General features: G+C 62.2%; 3 protein-coding genes and 1 long non-coding RNA gene across 7 annotated transcripts; 3 read left to right on the forward strand and 1 right to left on the reverse strand.

The window, feature by feature from the left end:
• Positions 1-1,887, forward strand: LOC106487880 (apolipoprotein C-I-like). Of its 3 annotated transcripts, none has more exons than XM_067316862.1 (4): positions 1-75; positions 329-396; positions 1,055-1,211; positions 1,706-1,887. In XM_067316862.1, the coding sequence occupies exons 2-4, from the start codon at positions 348-350 to the stop codon at positions 1,779-1,781; spliced, it is 282 nt and encodes a 93-aa protein (XP_067172963.1). In that variant the 5' UTR covers positions 1-75; positions 329-347; the 3' UTR covers positions 1,782-1,887. The 3 variants fall into 3 exon arrangements, with proteins under 3 accessions (XP_067172963.1, XP_067172964.1, XP_067172965.1); XM_067316863.1 differs by having other exon boundaries at positions 24-75; positions 333-396; XM_067316864.1 differs by having other exon boundaries at positions 27-64.
• Positions 1,888-2,940: 1,053 nt separating this feature from the next.
• On the forward strand, positions 2,941-4,432 carry APOC2 (apolipoprotein C2). The gene is made up of 4 exons (XM_067316865.1): positions 2,941-3,022; positions 3,523-3,654; positions 4,061-4,208; positions 4,291-4,432. Exons 2-4 carry the CDS (start codon positions 3,594-3,596, stop codon positions 4,379-4,381), a joined length of 300 nt encoding a protein of 99 aa, XP_067172966.1. The 5' UTR covers positions 2,941-3,022; positions 3,523-3,593; the 3' UTR covers positions 4,382-4,432.
• A 768-nt stretch (positions 4,433-5,200) lies between these two features.
• Positions 5,201-6,906, reverse strand: LOC136995814 (C-X-C chemokine receptor type 3-like). Its single transcript, XM_067316859.1, has 2 exons — positions 6,880-6,906; positions 5,201-6,331 (listed from the first exon to the last, which is right to left on the reverse strand). The coding sequence occupies exons 1-2, from the start codon at positions 6,904-6,906 to the stop codon at positions 5,201-5,203; spliced, it is 1,158 nt and encodes a 385-aa protein (XP_067172960.1).
• A 5,741-nt stretch (positions 6,907-12,647) lies between these two features.
• LOC136995812 (uncharacterized) lies at positions 12,648-17,698 on the forward strand. 2 transcript variants are annotated; one of them, XR_010887350.1, is made up of 5 exons: positions 12,648-12,776; positions 12,973-13,165; positions 14,356-14,451; positions 14,633-14,821; positions 15,235-17,698. It is a non-coding gene; the product is annotated as an uncharacterized lncRNA (long non-coding RNA). The 2 variants fall into 2 exon arrangements; XR_010887349.1 differs by having other exon boundaries at positions 12,648-13,165.
• The last annotated feature ends 7 nt before the right edge of the window (positions 17,699-17,705 follow it).

Here is a 17,705-nt window from a genome sequence, read left to right on the forward strand (position 1 = left end):
GGCGGCCGTTTATACCCGCGCGGCCGCGGGCGGCTCCAGCGCGGCTGCAGCGACCCGTCGCAGAGTGCGAGGCTGGTGGGGGCTGGGGGTGTTTGCTGGGGGTCCCCATGGCGGGGGGGGGGTGTCTTTGCACCGAGGAGGGGTCCCTGCGGGGTGGGGTTCTTGCCCCGGGGGGGGGGGAGTCCCCGTGCTGAGGGGGGGGGATCCCCGTACGGGGGGGGGGGGGGGGGTCCTTGCACCGGGGAGGGGTCCCTGTGCTGGGGGTCCCATCCTGCCCCGCGGGTCCGGGGGCCGCAGGAGCTCGGTACTCACGGCCGCGGCCCCGCAGGCAGCTCCCATCGGGGACGATGCAGCTCATGGTGACCCTGGCTCTGGTGACGCTGGTTGTGCTGGCAGGTGGGGGCTGGGGGGGGGTCCGGGGGGGGGGTCGGGGATGTCTGGAGGGGTCTGGGGCCATCGGGGGGGTTGGGGGCATCCAGGATGTCTGGGGGGGTCTGGGACCATTGGAAGCATCGGGGACGTCTGGGGGTGTCCAGGACATCCAGGGCACTGGGGGGGGGGGGGCCGGGGGCATTGGGGGTGTCTGCGACATTGGGGGTATCCGGGGGTCCTAGGATGTCCAGGGTGTCTGGGGGGATCTGGGGGTGTCCAGGGGGTTTGGGGCCATCAGGGGTGCCTGGGGGGGTCCAGAGGGCCCGGGGCCATCGAGGGCATCTAGGGGGTCTGGGGTATCTGGGGGGGGGTCTGGGGTGTCTGGGGCTATTGGGGGCATCTGGGGGGTCTGGGTGTGTCCAGGCGGTCTGAGGTGTCTGGGGCCCTCAGGCGTGTCTGGGGGGGGGTCCGGGTGTTCCAGGGCCATCGGGGGCATCTGGGGTGTCTGGGGGGGGTGTCCGGGGCCATCAGGGCATCGGAGGCATCTGGGACACCCAGGGGGTCTGGGGGGTCCTGGGTATCGGGGGGGTCTGGGGCTCTCAGGGGTGTTGGGGGTGTCTGGGTGCCAGTGGGGCAGTGGAGGCAGGTGGCTGCCCTGCCCCCCCCATTCCCCCCCCCCCAGGCGCAGAGGAGGTGCCAGCACCGGCAGCGGCACCGGGGCTGCTGCAGCAGCTGGAGGGGCTTCAGGGCCGGGCGCAGGCCTGGGCCGAGCTCCTGAGCCACCGCGCCAGGGCTGCCTTCGCCGACCTGCATGATGGCGACCTCGGCACCAGGGCCCGGTGAGGCGCCCGCACCACCGGCACAGGGGGCTGCAGTGAGGCCGGTTAACGTGGGGGGTTGTAATGGGGCAAGTTGCAACGGGGCAGGCTAACACGGGGGGTCGCAACGGGGCAGGTGAGTGCATGTGGTTGCAATGGGGCAGGCTGCAATGGGGCAGGTTAATGCAGGGGGTTGCAATGGGGCAGGTTGCAACAGGCAGCTGCGGCGGGGCAGGTTAATGCAGGCAGCTGCAGGGAGCAGCTGCAGTGAGGTAGATAGATTGATGCAGGTGGCTGTAGCAGGGCAGTTTGCAACAGGTGGCTGCAATGGGGCAGATTAATGCAGACAGCTGCAGTAGGTGGCTGCCAGGGGCAGGCTGCAATGGGACAGTCGCAGTGGGGCGTCACTCATCCCATCCTGGGGGCTGGATGCGTGTGGGGGGGCTGGCACCATGGGTCGCGCCGTGGGTTGTGGTGCCCTGCAGCCACCCCCTCACCCTCCCTGTCACCCCCAGGAACTGGCTGAGTGAGCAGATGGAGATGCTGAAGCAGAAGTTCCAGGAGACCTTCCCCAAGGAGCCGGCGGCCTGAGTGGGGGGGGGACACCCGGCTCCACCCGTTGCCCCCCCTGCTTTGCCCCCACCGCCCCGCAGCCATGCATTAAAGGCCGCGGCGCCTGTGCCGCCTCCCTGCTGCAGCCCGGCTCTGTCGTTGCTGCCTTGTCATCCCCCCTCCAGTGCAGCATCCCCGGCGGCTGCACGGAGTTTGGCACCCGGAGCTGGCCAAACCCCTCGGGGGAGTGTGTGTGAGTGTGCAGGTGTTCACATGTGTGTGCATGTGATGGTGTGCATGTGAGCGTGCAGGTGTGCAAGTGTGAGTGCACATGAGCCTGCAGGTGTGCACATCTGTGCACAGGAGTGTGTGCAGCTGAACCTGCAGATGTGCATGTGCACATGAGCCTGCAGGTGTGTGCATGTGTGTGCACATGAGTGCATGCTCATGAGCATGCTGGCATCCATGTGTGCGTGTGCACATGAGCGTGCAGGCCTCCACGTGAGCGTGCGAGCCCGTGCCTGCCCTGGAGTGTGTCGACACCCCCGGCAGCCTGGCGGTGGCTGATTCCTGCTCGCAAACATTGCGACAGCCGCGGCCCTGCGCCCGGCCCAGGGGCAAACAAACCTTTGGCTCTGGCGGGGCCGGGGGGCAGCGCCAGGGGACATGGGGCAGCATGGGGGGGGGGGGGCGCATCTGCCCGGTGGGGGGGGCCCCTGCACTGCCCTGGGGGCCCTGGATGTGTGCTGTGCACTTGTGTGTGCACGGGGGCCATGTCCTCGCCTGTGCATGTGCAGGGGACCGTGCGCACGGGTGCTCCCAGAGTTGCAGCGAGTGTGCGCTGGTCTCGCCTTGCAAGCGTGGTTGCCCAGGCTCCATGCGTGTGCATGCGTGTGTGTGCATGTGCATGCATGTGCAGCTGCTATGTGATCACGTGTCCTGGCTCCACTCGGCTGCTGGGGCTGCAGCATCCCAGTGCCCCAGTCTGAGTGCTGGCGCTGGGGCCGGGTGCTGGATCCGGGTGCCGCACTGGGTACCCTGGCCAGGTGACGGAGCTGGGTGCCGTCCCTGTGTGCCATCCCTGTCCCCATCCTGGGGGAGCCGCAGTGCTCGCTCGGACGCTCGGCGTGGTCAGGGCGGTCAGGGCCGCAGAGGCTTGGCTCTGTTTGCCCGGACTTCGCCCAGGGGCTGAGCTGCCGAGCTGCTGCGCCGCCCCGGGATCCGGCTCCATAAAGCGGCCGTGGGGCCGGGCCAGGCACGAGGGAGCCGCCGGCACCAGCGTGAGTCCAGGGATGAGGTTGGGGATGGGGAGGGGACAGGGATGGGGACGGGAAAGGGGACAGGATAGGGATGGGGTTGGGGACAGGGATGGGGACAGGATTGGGGACAGGATGGGGTCGGGAAAGGGGACAGGATAGGGATGGGGTTGGGGACAGGGATGGGGACAGGATTGGGGACAGGATGGGGTCGGGGACAGGACAGAGTTGGGGATGGGGAGGGGACAGGGACAGGGATGGGGACAGGATGGGGCTGAGGACGGGGATGGGGACAGGATTGGGGATGGGATGGGGACGGGGAAGGGACAGGATTGGGGATGGGGAGAGGACAGGGATGGGGAGGGGAAAGGGGACAGGGATGGTGACAGGATGGGGATGGGGCCAGGATGGGGATGGGGCCAGGATGGGGCCAGGGACAGGATGGGGTTAGGGACGGGAATGGGACGGGCTTGGGGATGGGGAAGGCCAGCAGCCAGGTCCCCACTCCACTCCTGCCACGGCAGATTCTCCGCGGCTGCACTGCCGTCCTGCCGTGAGCCGAGCCGAGCCGAGGGCGGGGCCGTCCCGTGGAAGCATGGCCAGGGCAGATGCCCGGGCGATGGCGGCGGTACTGCTGCTGCTGCTGCTCTGCGCAGGTGAGCGGCGCCATCCGGCTCCGCGGTGCTGCCTGCATGGCCAAGGAACGCAGAGCTGCCTTCCCACAGGCGCTCACAGGCTGCGCCTGCACGCGTGTGTGCATGCATGTGTGAGCACATGCGTGTGTAAGCATGCATGTGCATACCTGGGCATGTGTGTGCATGTGTGTGCACGTGCTTGTGTGTATGTGCATGCACATGGGCATAGCTGTGTGTTGTGTACATGCATGCACGCATGTGTGCATGCACGCATGTGTGCAAGCATGCACGTGCATGCATACGTGAATGCATGTGTGCCATTGTGTGTGTGCATTCATATATGCATGCCTGCGCGTGTGCATGTGTGCATATGTGCATGCCTACGTGCGTGCTCGTGCACCCGCTCAGCCAGCCCCTCCATCGGCAGAGGCCGCCAGCCGCCACCTGCAGAAGCGAGACAGCGCAGACACATCCCAGCTGCAGGCCAAGGCCACCAGCTACCTGGCGCAGGCCGGCTCCATTGCCCAGGGGTGGCTGGGGAAGCTCAGGGTCCCCGCCGTGCAGGAGAAGCTCAGGTGAGGGGCAGCGGGGGCCTCGGGGCGGCCACGGGTCCCGGCCGCTCCGGGCTGCGGCGTCACCTTGCTGCCCCCTCCCCAGGGATGCCTACCACAAGGGCTCGGCGGCGGTGGTGACCTACACGGGGATCCTCGCGGACCAGGTCTACCACTGGTGGTGCGGGGAGCAGTGAGCGCCCGGCGCCCCGTGCGCAGGCCCCAATAAAGCTGAGGTGCTGCTGCTGCCTGCGCTGCTGCCTGCGCCCCGCGCTGCCCCTGCTGTGCTCGGCCGCCGCTGCCAGGCTCCGGCGCTGCCTGGGAAACCTGCTCAGCCGCGGAGGAAGGAGCAGGGGGTGCCTGTGTCTGCCCGTGTGCATCATGCAGCATGTGAGTGTCCACCCGTGTGCATGTGTGCACGGTGCAGTGTGTGTGTGTCCACCCATGTGCATCATGCAGTATGTGCATGTCCACCCATGTCCCCCCATGTGCAGTGTGTGCGTGTCCACCTGTGTGCATGGTGCATGTCTGTGTCCCCCTGTGCCCCCCCATGTGCAGCGTGTGCATCTGTCCATGTGTGGGGCTCCCTGGCCCTGCTGCAGCGGACCGCCCCCCCCCCATTATTTTTGCTGCAGCAAACCCAGGACGCTGCCGGGTTATTTTAGCCCTCGGCCCGGTGTTTTGGTGTTTTTCCTTTGCAAACCGCCGCTGGGCCGGGCCGGGCCCGGGGGGGGGAGCCGCAGCGCCGGGCTGGGAGGAAGGGAAAGGCCGGTGCGCAGAGAGCGTGGCAGAGCAGGGCCCGCAGGTGCCTTTATTGGGGGGAATCGGGGACCCGGGGCGGCAGAGGGGGCCGGGTCGGTCCGTCCCGGTGCAGCCCCTCGGGTCGGGTCGGATCCAGTGCAGCTCCCGGGGGGTCCGGCACGCCCCGTCCGGGTGCAGCGGCGCGGGGCCGGTCCGGTGCGTCCGGGCGCGGTTCCCGGGGGGGCGGCGGGTCCGGTTCCGGCGCCGCTGCCGCCCTAGAGCCCGGTGTAAGTGGCCTCGGTGCTGTCGGAGCGCGCGGGGCCGCCGGAGCCGGAGCCGCCGCCGCGGCGCCGCGCGGAGCCCGAACCGGCGCCGGGGGCGGCGCCGCGCAGCATCTCGCGCAGGCGGCGGCGGAAGCGCACCCCGACGAAACCGTAGAGCAGCGGATTGAGGCAGCAGTGGAAGTAGCCCAGCGCCGTGGCCGCGGCCGTGGCGGCCGCCAGCCGCTCCTCGGCGGCGCAGTCGCGCGGCAGCAGCCCCGCGTCGCGCAGCGCCGCCGCCAGCAGCGCCCCGTGCAGCGGCGCCCAGCACAGCGCGAAGGCGCCCAGCACGCAGCCCACGAGCCGCGCGGCGCGGCCCCGCCGCGGCCCCCCCCGCGCCCGCAGCAGCGCCCGCGCCACCCCGCCGTAGCCCGCCAGCAGCGCGGCCAGCGGCGCCGCGAAGCCCAGCGCCAGCTGCGCCGCCGCCAGCGGCGCCCGCCAGCGGCGCCCGCGCGCGCACAGCACCGCGCCGGCGCGCGCGTCGCCCCGCGCCTCCAGCGCCAGCGCCTCGGGCGCAGCCAGCGCCAGCGCCGCGGCCCAGGCGGCGGCGCAGGCGGCGGTGGCGCGGCGGCGGCGGCGCGGGCCGGCGGCGGGCGGCGGCGCGGCGGCGGCGCGGCACAGCGCGCGGCGGCGCTCGGCGGCGATGCCGGCCAGCAGGAAGAGCCCCGCGTAGAAGTTGAGCCGCAGCAGCGGCCCGAGCAGGCGGCAGGCGGCGGCGCCGAACACCCAGCCGCGCGCCGCCTGCACGGCCCAGAACGGCAGCGTCAGCACCAGCAGCGCGTCGGCCGCCGCCAGGTTGAGCGCGAACACGTCGGTGGCCGAGAGGTGCCGCCGCGCCCGCAGCAGCACCGCCAGCACCGCGCTGTTGCCCGCCAGCCCCAGCGCGAAGGCGGCGCCGTAGAGCGCCGGCAGCAGCCGCCGCTCCAGCGCCCGCGCCGCCCCCGGCGCGCACGGCGCCGCCGCGCAGCACGGCTCCGAACCGTTGTAGTCCCAGCCCGAGCCCCAGCCCGAGCCCGAGCCGTTCTCCAGCAGCGGCAGCAGCTCCGACAGCTCCGGCAGCTCCAGCACCAGGTGGCCCGGCAGCTCCTGCGGGGGGGGGGAGGAGCGGGGGGGGTCTGCAAGGGGACATTCCCCCCCCCCGGCGGGACCCCCCCCCGGGCGGGACCCCGGTGGCTCCCCCCAGACCCCCCCCCCCGGCGGAACCCCGGACCCCCCCCGGCAGGATCCCGGTGCCTCCCCCGAGCCCCCCTCCAGCGGGACCCCGGTGGCTCCTCCCGGACCCTCCCCCCCCCGGCGGGACCTCGGTGGCTCCCCCCGGACCGCCCCGGCAGGACCTCCTCCTGGTAACATGCTGGGTGCAAGCCCAGTCTCTTCTCTGGACCCCCCCAGCGAGACCCCCCAGGTAAGGCCCTGGCTGCAACCCCCAGGTGAGAGCCCCCCCCCCGGTGAGACCCCTTGGAGCAGCCTCCCCTAGGCCCTGCTGAGGTTCCCCCCCACCTTGGTGTGACCCCCCCGGCCCCTTCCCTGGGGCCGAGTGCCTGGGCACAGGGGGAGCGGGGCCCCCCCAGGGGGTCTGGTTGGGGACCTGCTCGGGGACCTGCTACGGGGCCACTCCGCGCTGTTGGGCCGCTCACCTCCAGGTTGAAGCCTCCCGGAGCCATGGTGCGGAGCTCAGCGCTGGGCGGCTGCAGCCGGGCTCCGGCACCGGGCAGCTCCGGCGAGGCTCCGGTGCAGGTGCAGCTTCAGATGGCCTCAGCGAGGTTCCAGCACGGGTGCAGCTTCAGGCGGCCGCGGCCGGGCTCCGGCGCGGGTGCAGCTTCAGGCGGCCGCGGCTGGGCTCCGGCGCGGGTGCAGCTTCAGGCGGCCGCGGCCGGGCTCCGGCACAGGTGCAGCTTCAGGCGGCCGCAGTGAGGCTCCAGCGCGGGTGCAGCTTCAGGCGGCCGCGGCCAGGCTCCGGCGTGGGTGCAGCTTCAGGCGGCCGCAGTGAGGCTCTGGCGCGGGTGCAGCTTCAGGCGGCTGCAGTGAGGCTCTGGCACGGGTGTAGCTTCAGGTGGCTGCGCCCGGGCTCCGGTGCGGGTGTAGCTTCAGGTGGCTGCGGCCAGGCTCCGGCGCGGGTGCAGCTTCAGACAGCTGCAGCGAGGCTCCAGTGCTGGGCAGCTCTGGCGATGCTGCGGCACGGGTGCAGCTCTGGGTGGCTCTGGTGCGGGTGCAGCTCTGGGCAGCTCCGGTGCGGGGGCGGCTCTGGTGTGGGTGCAGCTCTGGTGCGGGTGCAGCTCCGGGCGGCTCTGGTGTGGGTGCAGCCCTGGGCTGCGGGTGCAGTTCCAGGCGGCTCCGGTGCGGGTGCAGCTTTGGGCTGCGGGTGCAGCTCTGGGCGGTGGGTGCAGTTCCAGGCGTCTCCGGTGCGGGTGCAGCTCCGGCGCGGGTGCAGCTTTGGGGTGCGGGTGCAGGTCCGGGCGGTTGTGGCGCAGGTGCAGCTCCGGGCGGTGGTGGCGAGGCTCTGGCGCCGTGCTCAGGTCCCTGCAGTTTCGGCGGCGCGGAGGGGAAGCGGGGGGGCCCCGTCCCCTCCCCGGCACCTGGGGGGCTGGGCCAGGTTTGGGGAACCGAGCGCTGCCGGTGAGCGGCAAAACTTGGGCGGAGGAGAAGTGAAACGCTGTCGCGGGAGCGCTGGTTTCTGGCCCCGCCGGCACCGGGCTCCCTTTGAGTCAGGGCCTGATCCAGGCTTCTCCCGCACGAGCTCGGTGGAGCCAAGAGGGTCCTGCACCGGCTCTGATGCCATGGGGGCGCCGCAGGGATGGGAGCGACCCACTGCGGGACGCTGCTGGCGCTCGTGCCCGGCTCAGCCAGTGGCCTTGCTGGCCCCAGGAGGTAAATGTGGGGACAGCGAGAATGAGGATGCGGGCGGCGAGGACGCAGGAGATGAGATTGCGGGAGATGAGGATGCAGGTGGCGAGGACATGGGCGAGGATGCAGGACAGGACATGGGTGATGAGGACATGGGTGATGGTGATGACGTGGGCAGTGAGGACACAGGTGGTGGTGACGAGGACACAGGAGATGAGGTTGTGGGAGATGGTGACGAGGACGCAGGACAGGACATGGGTGAGGAGGACATGGGTGATAGTGATGACATGGGCAGTGAGGATACGAGTGGTGGTGATGAGGATGTGGGTGATGAGGATGCGGGAGATGGTGATGAGGATGTGCAGGAGATGACACAGGAGATGATGCGGGAGATGAGGGTGATGGAGATGATGCGGGAGATGAGGATGCGGATGATGGTGATAAGGACGCAGGTGACAAGGATGTGCGGGTGACAGTGACAAGGACATGCGGGTGATGAGGACGCGGGTGGCAGGCGCCGCAGGAGCGGGCAGAGTGGAGCGGCTGTGGCGCCCTTGGGCACGGGGGGACGGTGCCGTGTCCCTGCTGGGCGCTGGGACGTCCTGCAGGGACACAGCCCCTGCGGCGGCGCTCAAAAAGGAGTTTCTTTCTCTTTTTCTTTTCTTTCTCTCTTTTTCTTTTCTTTCTCTCTTTTTCTTTCCTTTCTCTCTTTTTCTTTTCTCTTTTTCTTTCTTTTCTTCCCCTGGGTGCTGTTTCCCGGAGTCGGGGCTGCAGGTGCTGCTGGGGGCGGGTGTGAGTTTCAGGTTGACGGGGGCTGCCGTGCCGTGCTGCACCGCGCTGCACCGCGCCGGGCGGCTTCCAGGAATTCCGCGCGTGCCAGATCAAAGGGGAGATTTATTTTTACTTCCCTGCCGGCGCGGCGGGTTATCGGCCCATCTCGGCGCCGGGCTCATGCTCGCTCTCAGCGGCCGCCGGGCAGGAAAGGCACTGAGGGCGGCGCCGGGCCCCGTTTTCACACCTTTTGTGCCGATGCGGCGGCAGAGCGGTGCTTTTCCTCCCTGCGGTCTGCGCGCAGCGAGCGCACGGGGCCAGGTGCTGGCGTGGCAGGGGGGACGGGGGGGCGGGGGGGGGGATGAGCAGGGGATGGGGATGGGATGGGACAGGACGGACAGGACGGGGCAGGACGGGGATGGGGATGGGGACGGGGACGGACAGGAGGGGATGGGGTTGGGGACAGAATGGGGATGGGGAGAGGGATGGGGATGGGGACAGGCTGCTGCCCGTGGTTTTGCAAGCAGGAGGAGAGGTTGGCTCCAGCGCAAGGGACATGCAGCCGTGGGGCTGCGGGGGCCATGGGGGCTGTGGGATCTGTGGGGCTGTTGGACTGCGGGGGCTGTGTGGTCTGTGCGCCTATAGGGCCATGGGGGCTGTGGGGTCCATGCGGCTGTGGGGCTGTGGGGACCATGGGGGCTGTGGGGACCATGCAGCCATGGGCACTGTGGGGCCATGGGGGCTGTTGGGCTATAGGACCATGGGGCTGTGGGGTCCATGGGACCTGTGGGGCTGCGGGGACTATGGGGGCCGTGAGGCTGTGGGGCTATAGGACCATGGGGCTGCGGGACTGTGGGGTCCATAGGGCCCATGGGGACTATGGGGGCTGTGGGGACCATGCAGCTATGGGGACTGTGGGGCCATGGGGCTATAGGGCTGTGGGGCACTGGGATCCCCCTCCCCAGCCCCCCCCCCCATGTGGCTTTGGGACAAAAATTCCTGTTTTGCATCCTGAAAAACCCAGCACCCCCTGTCCACAGCGAGCAGCTTCCAGTGCTGGGCCGCCAGCTCCGGTGCCGGAGAGTGCCCGGTCGCTCGTGTAGAGCCCGGCTGCTGGCGTCGCCGCTTGTTTCTGCCGCTCGCTTCGGTGCCGAGGATCTCCCGCGCAGGCGTTACGGTTTGTTTATTTTGTGGGGCTCTGTCTGCATCAGTTCGCTCCTTTAGCGATCAGGGCGCAGGATCTTTTGGGGGGGGTTGACCTGCTGGAAAGCAGCTCTGTGGAGAAGGACCTGGGAGCGCTGGTGGACACGAAGTTGACCATGAGCCAGCAATGTGCCCTTGTGGCCAAGAAGGCCGATGATATCCTGGGGCGCATCAGGAAGAGTATTGCCAGCAGGTCAAGGGAGGGGGTCCTCCCCCTCTCCTCAGCCCTGGTGAGGCCGCATCTAGAGTACTGCGTCCAGTTCTGGGCTCCCCAGTACAAGAGGGATGTGGCACTACTGGAGCAAGTCCAGCGAAGGGCTACAAAGATGATTAGGGGACTGGAGCATCTCTCTTATGAGGAAAGGCTGAGAGAGCTGGGCCTGTTTAGCCTAGAGAAGAGAAGGCTGAGAGGGGATCTTATTAATGTGTACAAGTATCTGAAGGGAGGGTGTCAAGAGGATGGAGCCAGACTCTTTTCAGTGGTGCCGAGTGACAGGACGCGAGGCAACGGGCACAAACTGAAACACAGGCAGTTCCATCTGAACATGAGAAGAAACTTCTTCACTGTGAGGGTGACAGAGCACTGGACCAGGTTGCCCAGAGAGGTTGTGGAGTCTCCTTCTCTGGAGATATTCAAAACCCGCCTGGATGCAATCCTGTACAATGTGCTCTAGGTGACCCTGCTTGAGCAGTGGGGTTGGACTAGATGATCTCCAGAGGTCCCTTCCAACCTCAATCATTCTGTGATTCTGTGATCTAAAATCCAGCCTCGGACGTAAATTTTGAAGCCCTGTTTGGGCTCCAAGATTTGCAGTTTGTTGCTTACAGCTTGCTGATAAGTGAAAAGGGCTAAGAAGGGGGCAGAAAGCAGAGCGGGGGCAACGTGGCGGGCCGCTCCGCTCCGCTCCTCGCCGCACGCAGGGCAGCAGCGTGAGTTGACCCGTCCCGGCGCCCCGCAGCGGCCTCGCTCCCTGGCGGAGCGTCTGTGGAGTGAAACAACAAACACTTGCTTTATTTTTTGCTCTCGTGTCTGTGGTTGCTGCTGTTCCTCCCAGCGGAGGAGGTTATGCGTTGCGTCTGGGGGCAGGAGCTGGTCCCCAAGTCTCCGGGACCTTGGGGTCGCGGCCATGTCCCTCACCTGCCTGGGGCCGGGAGATGGGGGAGCCCCTAGGCACCTTCCCGCCAGCCACATCGGGCCCTGGGGCGTGACTTGTGGTCCCATGGGCGCCCCGAGGCCCCTCGCCTGCTTTTTGGGGCGCCCCGAGACCCCTCATCTCCATTTTGGGGCGCACTGAGGCCCCCTGTCTGCATTTTGGGGCGCCCAGAGGCCCTGTGTCTCTCCAGGGGCGGCTCGGAGCCAGCCGGTGCCGGCACAGCCCCGCGCTGCTGCTGGCGACCGCGGGGCCCCACGGCAACTTCCGGGTCTCGGGGGCGGGGCGCGACGGCGACACGTGACGGACGGCAAGTGCAAAGGATTAAACCTCACGGAGCGCGGCGCCCCGAGGCATGCCGGGAGGTGTAGTCCAGGATCGCCCCTCCTCCGGGCGGCCATTTTGGGCTTCGGAACCCGATGCTCTGCAGAGCATGCCGGGACCTGGAGTCTTCCGGAACTGGGCTTTTGGGCAGCCACTTTTTATCTTCAGTGCACACCGGGAGGTGTAGTCTACCTGTACTGGAAGTCTTGCGGCCATGTTGAACTGCGGTGCATGATGGGATGTGTAGTCTTTCGGCACTGCATTCAGGAATGTACAAAAGTGTAACTGCCTGGGCCGGGACCAAAGGGACCCGTATGGGCCTCCACGAAACCCGTACGAGGCTGTAGAGGCCCATAAGAGGCTGCATGAGCCCGTGGAGGCCTGCACAAACCCCTACGAGGCCCTCACGAGTCCGTAGAGGCCCACATGAGCCTGTACGAAGCCCATGCGAGCCCATACAAGCCCGCGTGAGCCTGTACAAAGCCCGTATGAGCCCGTAGAGGTACGTGTGAGCCCGTAGAGGCTTGTGGAGACAGGGTAGTCCACTGAAGGGGGACATCTTGAACAGAAGCAGCTAGACCTAGTGATCCAGCTGTTCATTTTGGTCATCACCTGTAAGGCCAGCATCCGAGTGTAAGAGGAATCTAGGAGCTGTATCGAAAAGGTAATAGGTTTGAAGCAGAGAGAGGCAAATCAAGTGCTATCATTCTTCTGCGTAGCTAAAGATGGAGAGACTTGTCAGTTAAGCATGTGTATACAAGGGTTTGAGAAAGGATACTGAACAGTAACAATAATACTGAAGCAGAATAAAAATCAGGTTTCATGGAAGATGGTGTAGGTAAGTATGAGGTGATGTGCCTGCCTGTCTAATAACCTAGCCCGAACTGCTGTACGTAATGTTTCCAAAGTGTTTACCCTGTAAAGTATGATGCAAGGTGCTGTATTAAGACCTTTCCTTTAAGGAAAAGGAAAGGAAGAAAAAGAAAAAAAGAACACGGTAAAGAGAAAAAGAACATGCATAAATCTAAGTGTTTCATGGCAAATAAAATACAAGTTTCTCTCTTTGTTACAGAGATGGAACCAATAGTAGCAAATGCTGACGAACAGAAAAGCTGGACAAGCAGGTTTTTGGTAATTAATACTGAAGGGATGGGATGAAACAAGCAAAAATGCAGTTTAGCGGACCCTTGATATCCCCAGAAGCTGCTGCAGTAGGAGGTGTTCTGGCATGGGTAACTAAGGTAACTCTTGATAATGACTGTTAGTTATTTTGGCCTCCCAGAGGCAGCACTGAGGACTAAGTAAGCTGTTCCTACCCCATGGATATTCTTCACTGTATCTATCTATCTGCCTTAGTTTTGCTTTGGTTGTTTCTATTTTGTTTTGTTATCATACGTGCATATGTAGAAAGGGAACGATGTCATATTTAATGTTTAGATTAATTGCCACGGCTGAAGCTGAAGAGAGAGACCAGAAAAATGTAAGCAAGCTGAAGTAATTAAATCAAATGGAACCAACTGAGAGCTGGAACCAACTCCATCGCCCAAAAAGGGAAAGCCCGTTCCTCCTGGCGAGGAAGGATCGCCATTAATAGCGGTCGAAATAATAGATCACCAGCATACAATGGAAGGTCTGTACGCATTACAAAAGTATGCTACGTACATGTATTTCTGCGTGTGTGACTTTATGCATCTATGACGCATCATACTTTAAGAGCTACAAGACAGCAAACTATTATTTTAGGGGAATGGTGGTCAAGTGGCCAGAGTTACTGAAGAGACAGAGAGACAGAAGTGTCCGAATTGTAAAGTTAAGAGATGGCTTTCAGGAGGGCCCAGTTAGCGCAACCCCAGGTTAATTGCCTGGCAATGGTACTTGGGGAAACAGGAAGACAGTAGATAGAGGAAAAGTTAAAGCCTTGTGGAATTAAGGCTTCTTCTCATCAGTTCCAACTTTAGAGGAGTTTTAGGAGGATTTAATTTCCTCCAGGAGTGTTAATGTAGCTTTGCCGGTATCAGCAGACTGGGGTGGAAATTACTGGAAAGGAGTCAGTAATGGAACAAGGAACGTGACGCTGCTTTCACTGGACTGGAAGAAGTGGCCGTAAAATCTGCTGCCCTCAAATTCCCAGGACAAGGCAAGCCTTTTTCAGTAGTGCTTTCCACATCTGCTGATTCCGTGGGAGCAGCACCATTAGAAAACAGCGGTAAGGGAAAGTGGGTGCCAGTAGCATCATCCTTAGATCCCCTTTGGGGCCACAACAGAAATTCTCCAGCTGTGAGAAAGACTGTTTAGCAGCAACATGATCTGTAACTGTCTTTGAGACTTTTCCCTTTGAGAGCACCGAGGCAATCCCATCTGCTCAATTCCCTCTGTAGTAGCTAATGTTAGGGAAGCGAATAGACAGCAGAGTATCATCTATCCGAGTGGCACAGGGGGCATTAATCTTAACGAGCGGGGCAGGGTGGGGTGTGGGGGGGGTTACTGTGCAAGCGTTACAAGAAATGGATCTTCTTGTGCGGGTCTGAACTGACAGAGCACAGTTGTGCCAAAAATGTGGACGCAGGAGGTTTCTGAAAGATTAATCTCTAGCGGCTACTTAGTCTACCTTCCCTTTCACAGCAAGCCTGACTGTCATCATAGCTTTCAAAACAGGTTGGGGGGAGGCGGTATTTGTGGCTTGCGTATTCTCGTTTACCTTGCTTGTGTGCGTGTATTAGATCCATTTTTTTGTGCTTATAAACAACTTTGGATTCTTACGATTCTCTGCAGAGCTTTGAATGTTGCTTTTGTTTTGTGCTTTGCTTTATACTTTTGTAGGGCGATGGATTTTACTATGCCTCCATCAACAAGCGCTGGCTGGCAAAGTTACGTCGTGTCCCAACGGAGACTCTTAGGCAAGACGGAGGAGTTCAGGTACGCAGCCTGCCAGAAGAACGTCGCCCGGGAGGGGTTGCTAGCCTTGAGCTGTAGGCGCCGATGCACATGGCTCATTCTGTCAGACATGAAGAGGTTTTCTTTGGCTGCAGAAATTTTAGCTTGGCTTTACACCCTATAGCGGTAGTATTTTTGTATTTATAAATTGTGTTAATCCTAGGTGTTCGGAACATCGGGGAATGAATATGTGCTGCCGTGTAGAACTACAGGCTACCGCCCTCAGCCCTTCGTAAGTTATCGCGTGTCAAGAGCGGCCAGGAGAATCCAAATGCCAGCGGAAAGGTTCTCTGCCCGGTCCTGACGAGGAGCCTTCGGCCGTAGGAGGGTCGGCCGCGTCCTTACCGGACTTGTGAGTAATAAGCCGTAATTCAGGGACCAGCAGGGGAGGGGGGGAATAGCGCCTGGTAGCCCAGTCGCTACGGCATTGCTGTTGCTAGCAGGGCCACAAGGCCCGTGTGAAGCCTCGGCTGCCTGTTGGGAGCTTCATTTTGGTGCGTTTACCTGGAAAAAGCAGCGAGGCCCAAAATAAGAATTTTCGTGGCTAGATGGGTAAGCTGTGACCCCAGCTGTCTTTGCCTTGCTTTGCTGCTTAATGTCGTAACAGCAACTCAGGACCCGGGAATAAAAACTGTTACAGTGCTTAAGGGAGGATCTGCGTTTACCCGGGTTAGGGGGCCATTGTTAAAGCTTGGGGGGGGGGAAGGGGGGGAAGCTCCAAAACGAGACTCTCCCAGTGACCTTGGTGGTTTGATTCATTTGCAGGCTAACGTTCTGAGGGCCGGCAACTTGAAGATGAGCAGCTCAGCCCATTTTGTTGATTTTGGTGATACTGTTTTAAGGAAGCACGTAAGTACAGACGGGGTCTGGGAGGGTTTTCGAGCAAGACAGAAAAGAGCAAGGAAGATTGGAGCGTATGGAAAAACTAGGTGCCGTGAATGTACTGAAGTCGTTAAGGGCTGAGAGAATTTGGGGTTAAGCATCTGAAAGGGGCTAAGGCACAAGGAGCAGTAAAATACCATCACTGAACACAAGGTTCCTCCCCAGTCTGGACCTGTGCGCACACCCTCGCTCTGGCAGACGCAGGCACCCTGGAGCTGTAGGCAGGCAGGCCCACAAGTGGACTTTGGGCACAGCAGTGCACAGAGAGCTCTGCGTGCTCGGCGGGTGAGTGGGATTGGAGTGTGGCGAGAGCTGTTCTGGGCTGACCAGATCCGTCCGGTTCCGCTCCTTGTCCCTCTGTCCAGCTCACCATCCTTCTCTTTCTTTCCCTGTCACTCGGGCCGGTGCCAGCAGCGACCAGTGGCTCCCATCGATCTGCCTGGCTCGGGTCATGTCAGACACCTCTGCAGGGACTCTGTGTGCAGAGGGCTGTGGATGTGCAGTTGGGGGTGCACTAATGGGCCGGAGATGCAGTGGGGGACGTAGTAGGCAGTGAAGAGGCTCCTGGGGAAGGAAGGTGTCACGGAGGCAGAGAGCAGCAGAGGTTCCAAGTACTCGGGTGTTAGGACAGGTGCTCGTGGTAGGGCGGTCTGGAGCTGCTGTTGTCGTCTGTCCTACTCGTCAGCGCGGCCTGCAGTTACTGCGTCTTGTCCGCCTGTGCGCAGACAGGGCTGCCGCGTGGCACAGCTCGAGTCGTGGTCGTGGCGCTGGCATTGAGCCTGCTTTTCTGTCAGGTCTGCCTTTATGCAAACTGGTGTCTTCCCTACATCAGTCTTGCTCTGCTGCTCTTCCAGGAGCCTGTGCTTGACTCTGCTTTCTGGCACACTGTTATGTCATAGGGCTTTCCAGCAGTATCTGTCTGACTTGGGCCACTTTTGTTGTCCACTAGGCAGCCTGAGCGAGTGAAGCAAAATCCTCCTCCTGTCACTGTCCCGGCCAGAGTCAGTTTCCCATTAGCTCAGTCTCTCCAGAGTTTGGAGTTTTTGGAGGCCTTAGTTTTTATCCTGCCTTGGCTGGACAGCGCTTTCTGAGAGTGTCTGTCAGTGGCAGTTTCCCTGAGGCGTATCATCTACCGAAGGCTGGAGGTGGCCAGGTGACTGACCGAGCCTGACTGTACGTGAGGGTTGCTGTGACATCCCTGCGATGAAATGGAGCCAGAGAGGGTGAGTGAAGCAGCACAGAGGGTCAGTCGTAATTGTGGAAACAATTATGGGCCTTGGACTAGGGAGTAGTTCTAGGAGGGCTGTGCCTCTCAGTAACTGTTCTGGCCGCTTTGCAGTTGCTGAAGCATAGTCCGGCAGTCGAAGGAGTGTTGTCACAGCTGGGAGCTCTGTGGAGATCTGCGGCTGGCCGTGGAGGATGAGCTCTGACTTGCAGCGTGGACACGGCTAAGTCCTGGGACTGCACTGTATGTGAGCAGGGCTGGGAGGTGGAAGGTGGTTTTGCCCTAGGTGGTTACTGGTGTCGTTGGCTGTGGATGTTTGCCCATGGAGCTGGGAGGACCAAAAATGTAATTGTCTGTAACACAGATGAATTAGTGCTTGTGGTGTTTCAGGTAGGTTCAGTGGAAGTGCAGCTTAGTACAGTTCAGTGGCATGATTCTTGCACATGCTCACATTTGAACGGTGGCTAAAACCAAGCCTATAAACAGCAACTGTCACATGATTTTTGTGTGTGTCTTCCTGTTCTACTGCCATTCTTAATGAAGGGGAAACTTCTTAAACTGTGGGCAAAACCCCATGGCTTCTCTGTACTGTTCTCATGCTCATGGGTGCTTTGGTGTTTCTTGCTTAAAGCTGAGGGTTTGAAGTTTTTCACTTAAGGTTTATTGTTTAGTTTGTTGTTGAGGGTCTGTCACTCAGGGGTTATGGTGTATTACTTCATTTTGTGGGGCTCAGTCTTTATCAGTCAGAGTTTACAGTTTGCTCATTTAGCGATCAGGGCGCAGAATTTAAAATCCAACCTCATCCATAAATTTTAAAGCTTTGGCAACCATTTGGATTCCAAGATTTGCAGTTTGTCACTTAGGGTGCAGGGTTTACAGCTTACTGATAAACAAAAAGGGCTAAATCCTTGGATAATAAACTGTAAGCCCTGAAGCCTAAGCAGCAAGCTGCGAACCCTCCTTTGAGGTTTGTAACCTTCCCCTGTACCCAGCGTTCAGCTCTGTGCGCTGACCTGAGGTCTGGGTTTCACGCGGCGCAGGCCCATCACACCGAGACTGGCGATGCGACGGGTGAGCTGAGCGCTGTGAAAGTGTCCTGCAGGGCTCTAGTCTGGGGTAGGGCAGAAGC

This window comes from Apteryx mantelli, unplaced genomic scaffold (assembly GCF_036417845.1).
Source record: "Apteryx mantelli isolate bAptMan1 unplaced genomic scaffold, bAptMan1.hap1 HAP1_SCAFFOLD_154, whole genome shotgun sequence".
Lineage (NCBI taxonomy): Eukaryota > Metazoa > Chordata > Aves > Apterygiformes > Apterygidae > Apteryx > Apteryx mantelli.

Excerpts from the sequence above, each read along its gene's own strand:
- LOC106487880 (XM_067316862.1), top strand. The coding sequence starts at position 348 with ATGCAGCTCATGGTGACCCTGGCTCTGGTGACGCTGGTTGTGCTGGCA. Across the intron at positions 397-1,054 it reads GACGCTGGTTGTGCTGGCAG|GCGCAGAGGAGGTGCCAGCA; the intron begins GTGGGGGCTGGG and ends CCCCCCCCCCAG. Across the intron at positions 1,212-1,705 it reads GACCTCGGCACCAGGGCCCG|GAACTGGCTGAGTGAGCAGA; the intron begins GTGAGGCGCCCG and ends TGTCACCCCCAG.
- APOC2 (XM_067316865.1), top strand. The coding sequence starts at position 3,594 with ATGGCCAGGGCAGATGCCCGGGCGATGGCGGCGGTACTGCTGCTGCTG. Across the intron at positions 3,655-4,060 it reads GCTGCTGCTGCTCTGCGCAG|AGGCCGCCAGCCGCCACCTG; the intron begins GTGAGCGGCGCC and ends CTCCATCGGCAG. Across the intron at positions 4,209-4,290 it reads GCCGTGCAGGAGAAGCTCAG|GGATGCCTACCACAAGGGCT; the intron begins GTGAGGGGCAGC and ends CCCCCTCCCCAG.
- LOC136995814 (XM_067316859.1), bottom strand. The coding sequence starts at position 6,906 with ATGGCTCCGGGAGGCTTCAACCTGGAG. Across the intron at positions 6,332-6,879 it reads CGGGAGGCTTCAACCTGGAG|GAGCTGCCGGGCCACCTGGT; the intron begins GTGAGCGGCCCA and ends CCCCCCCCGCAG.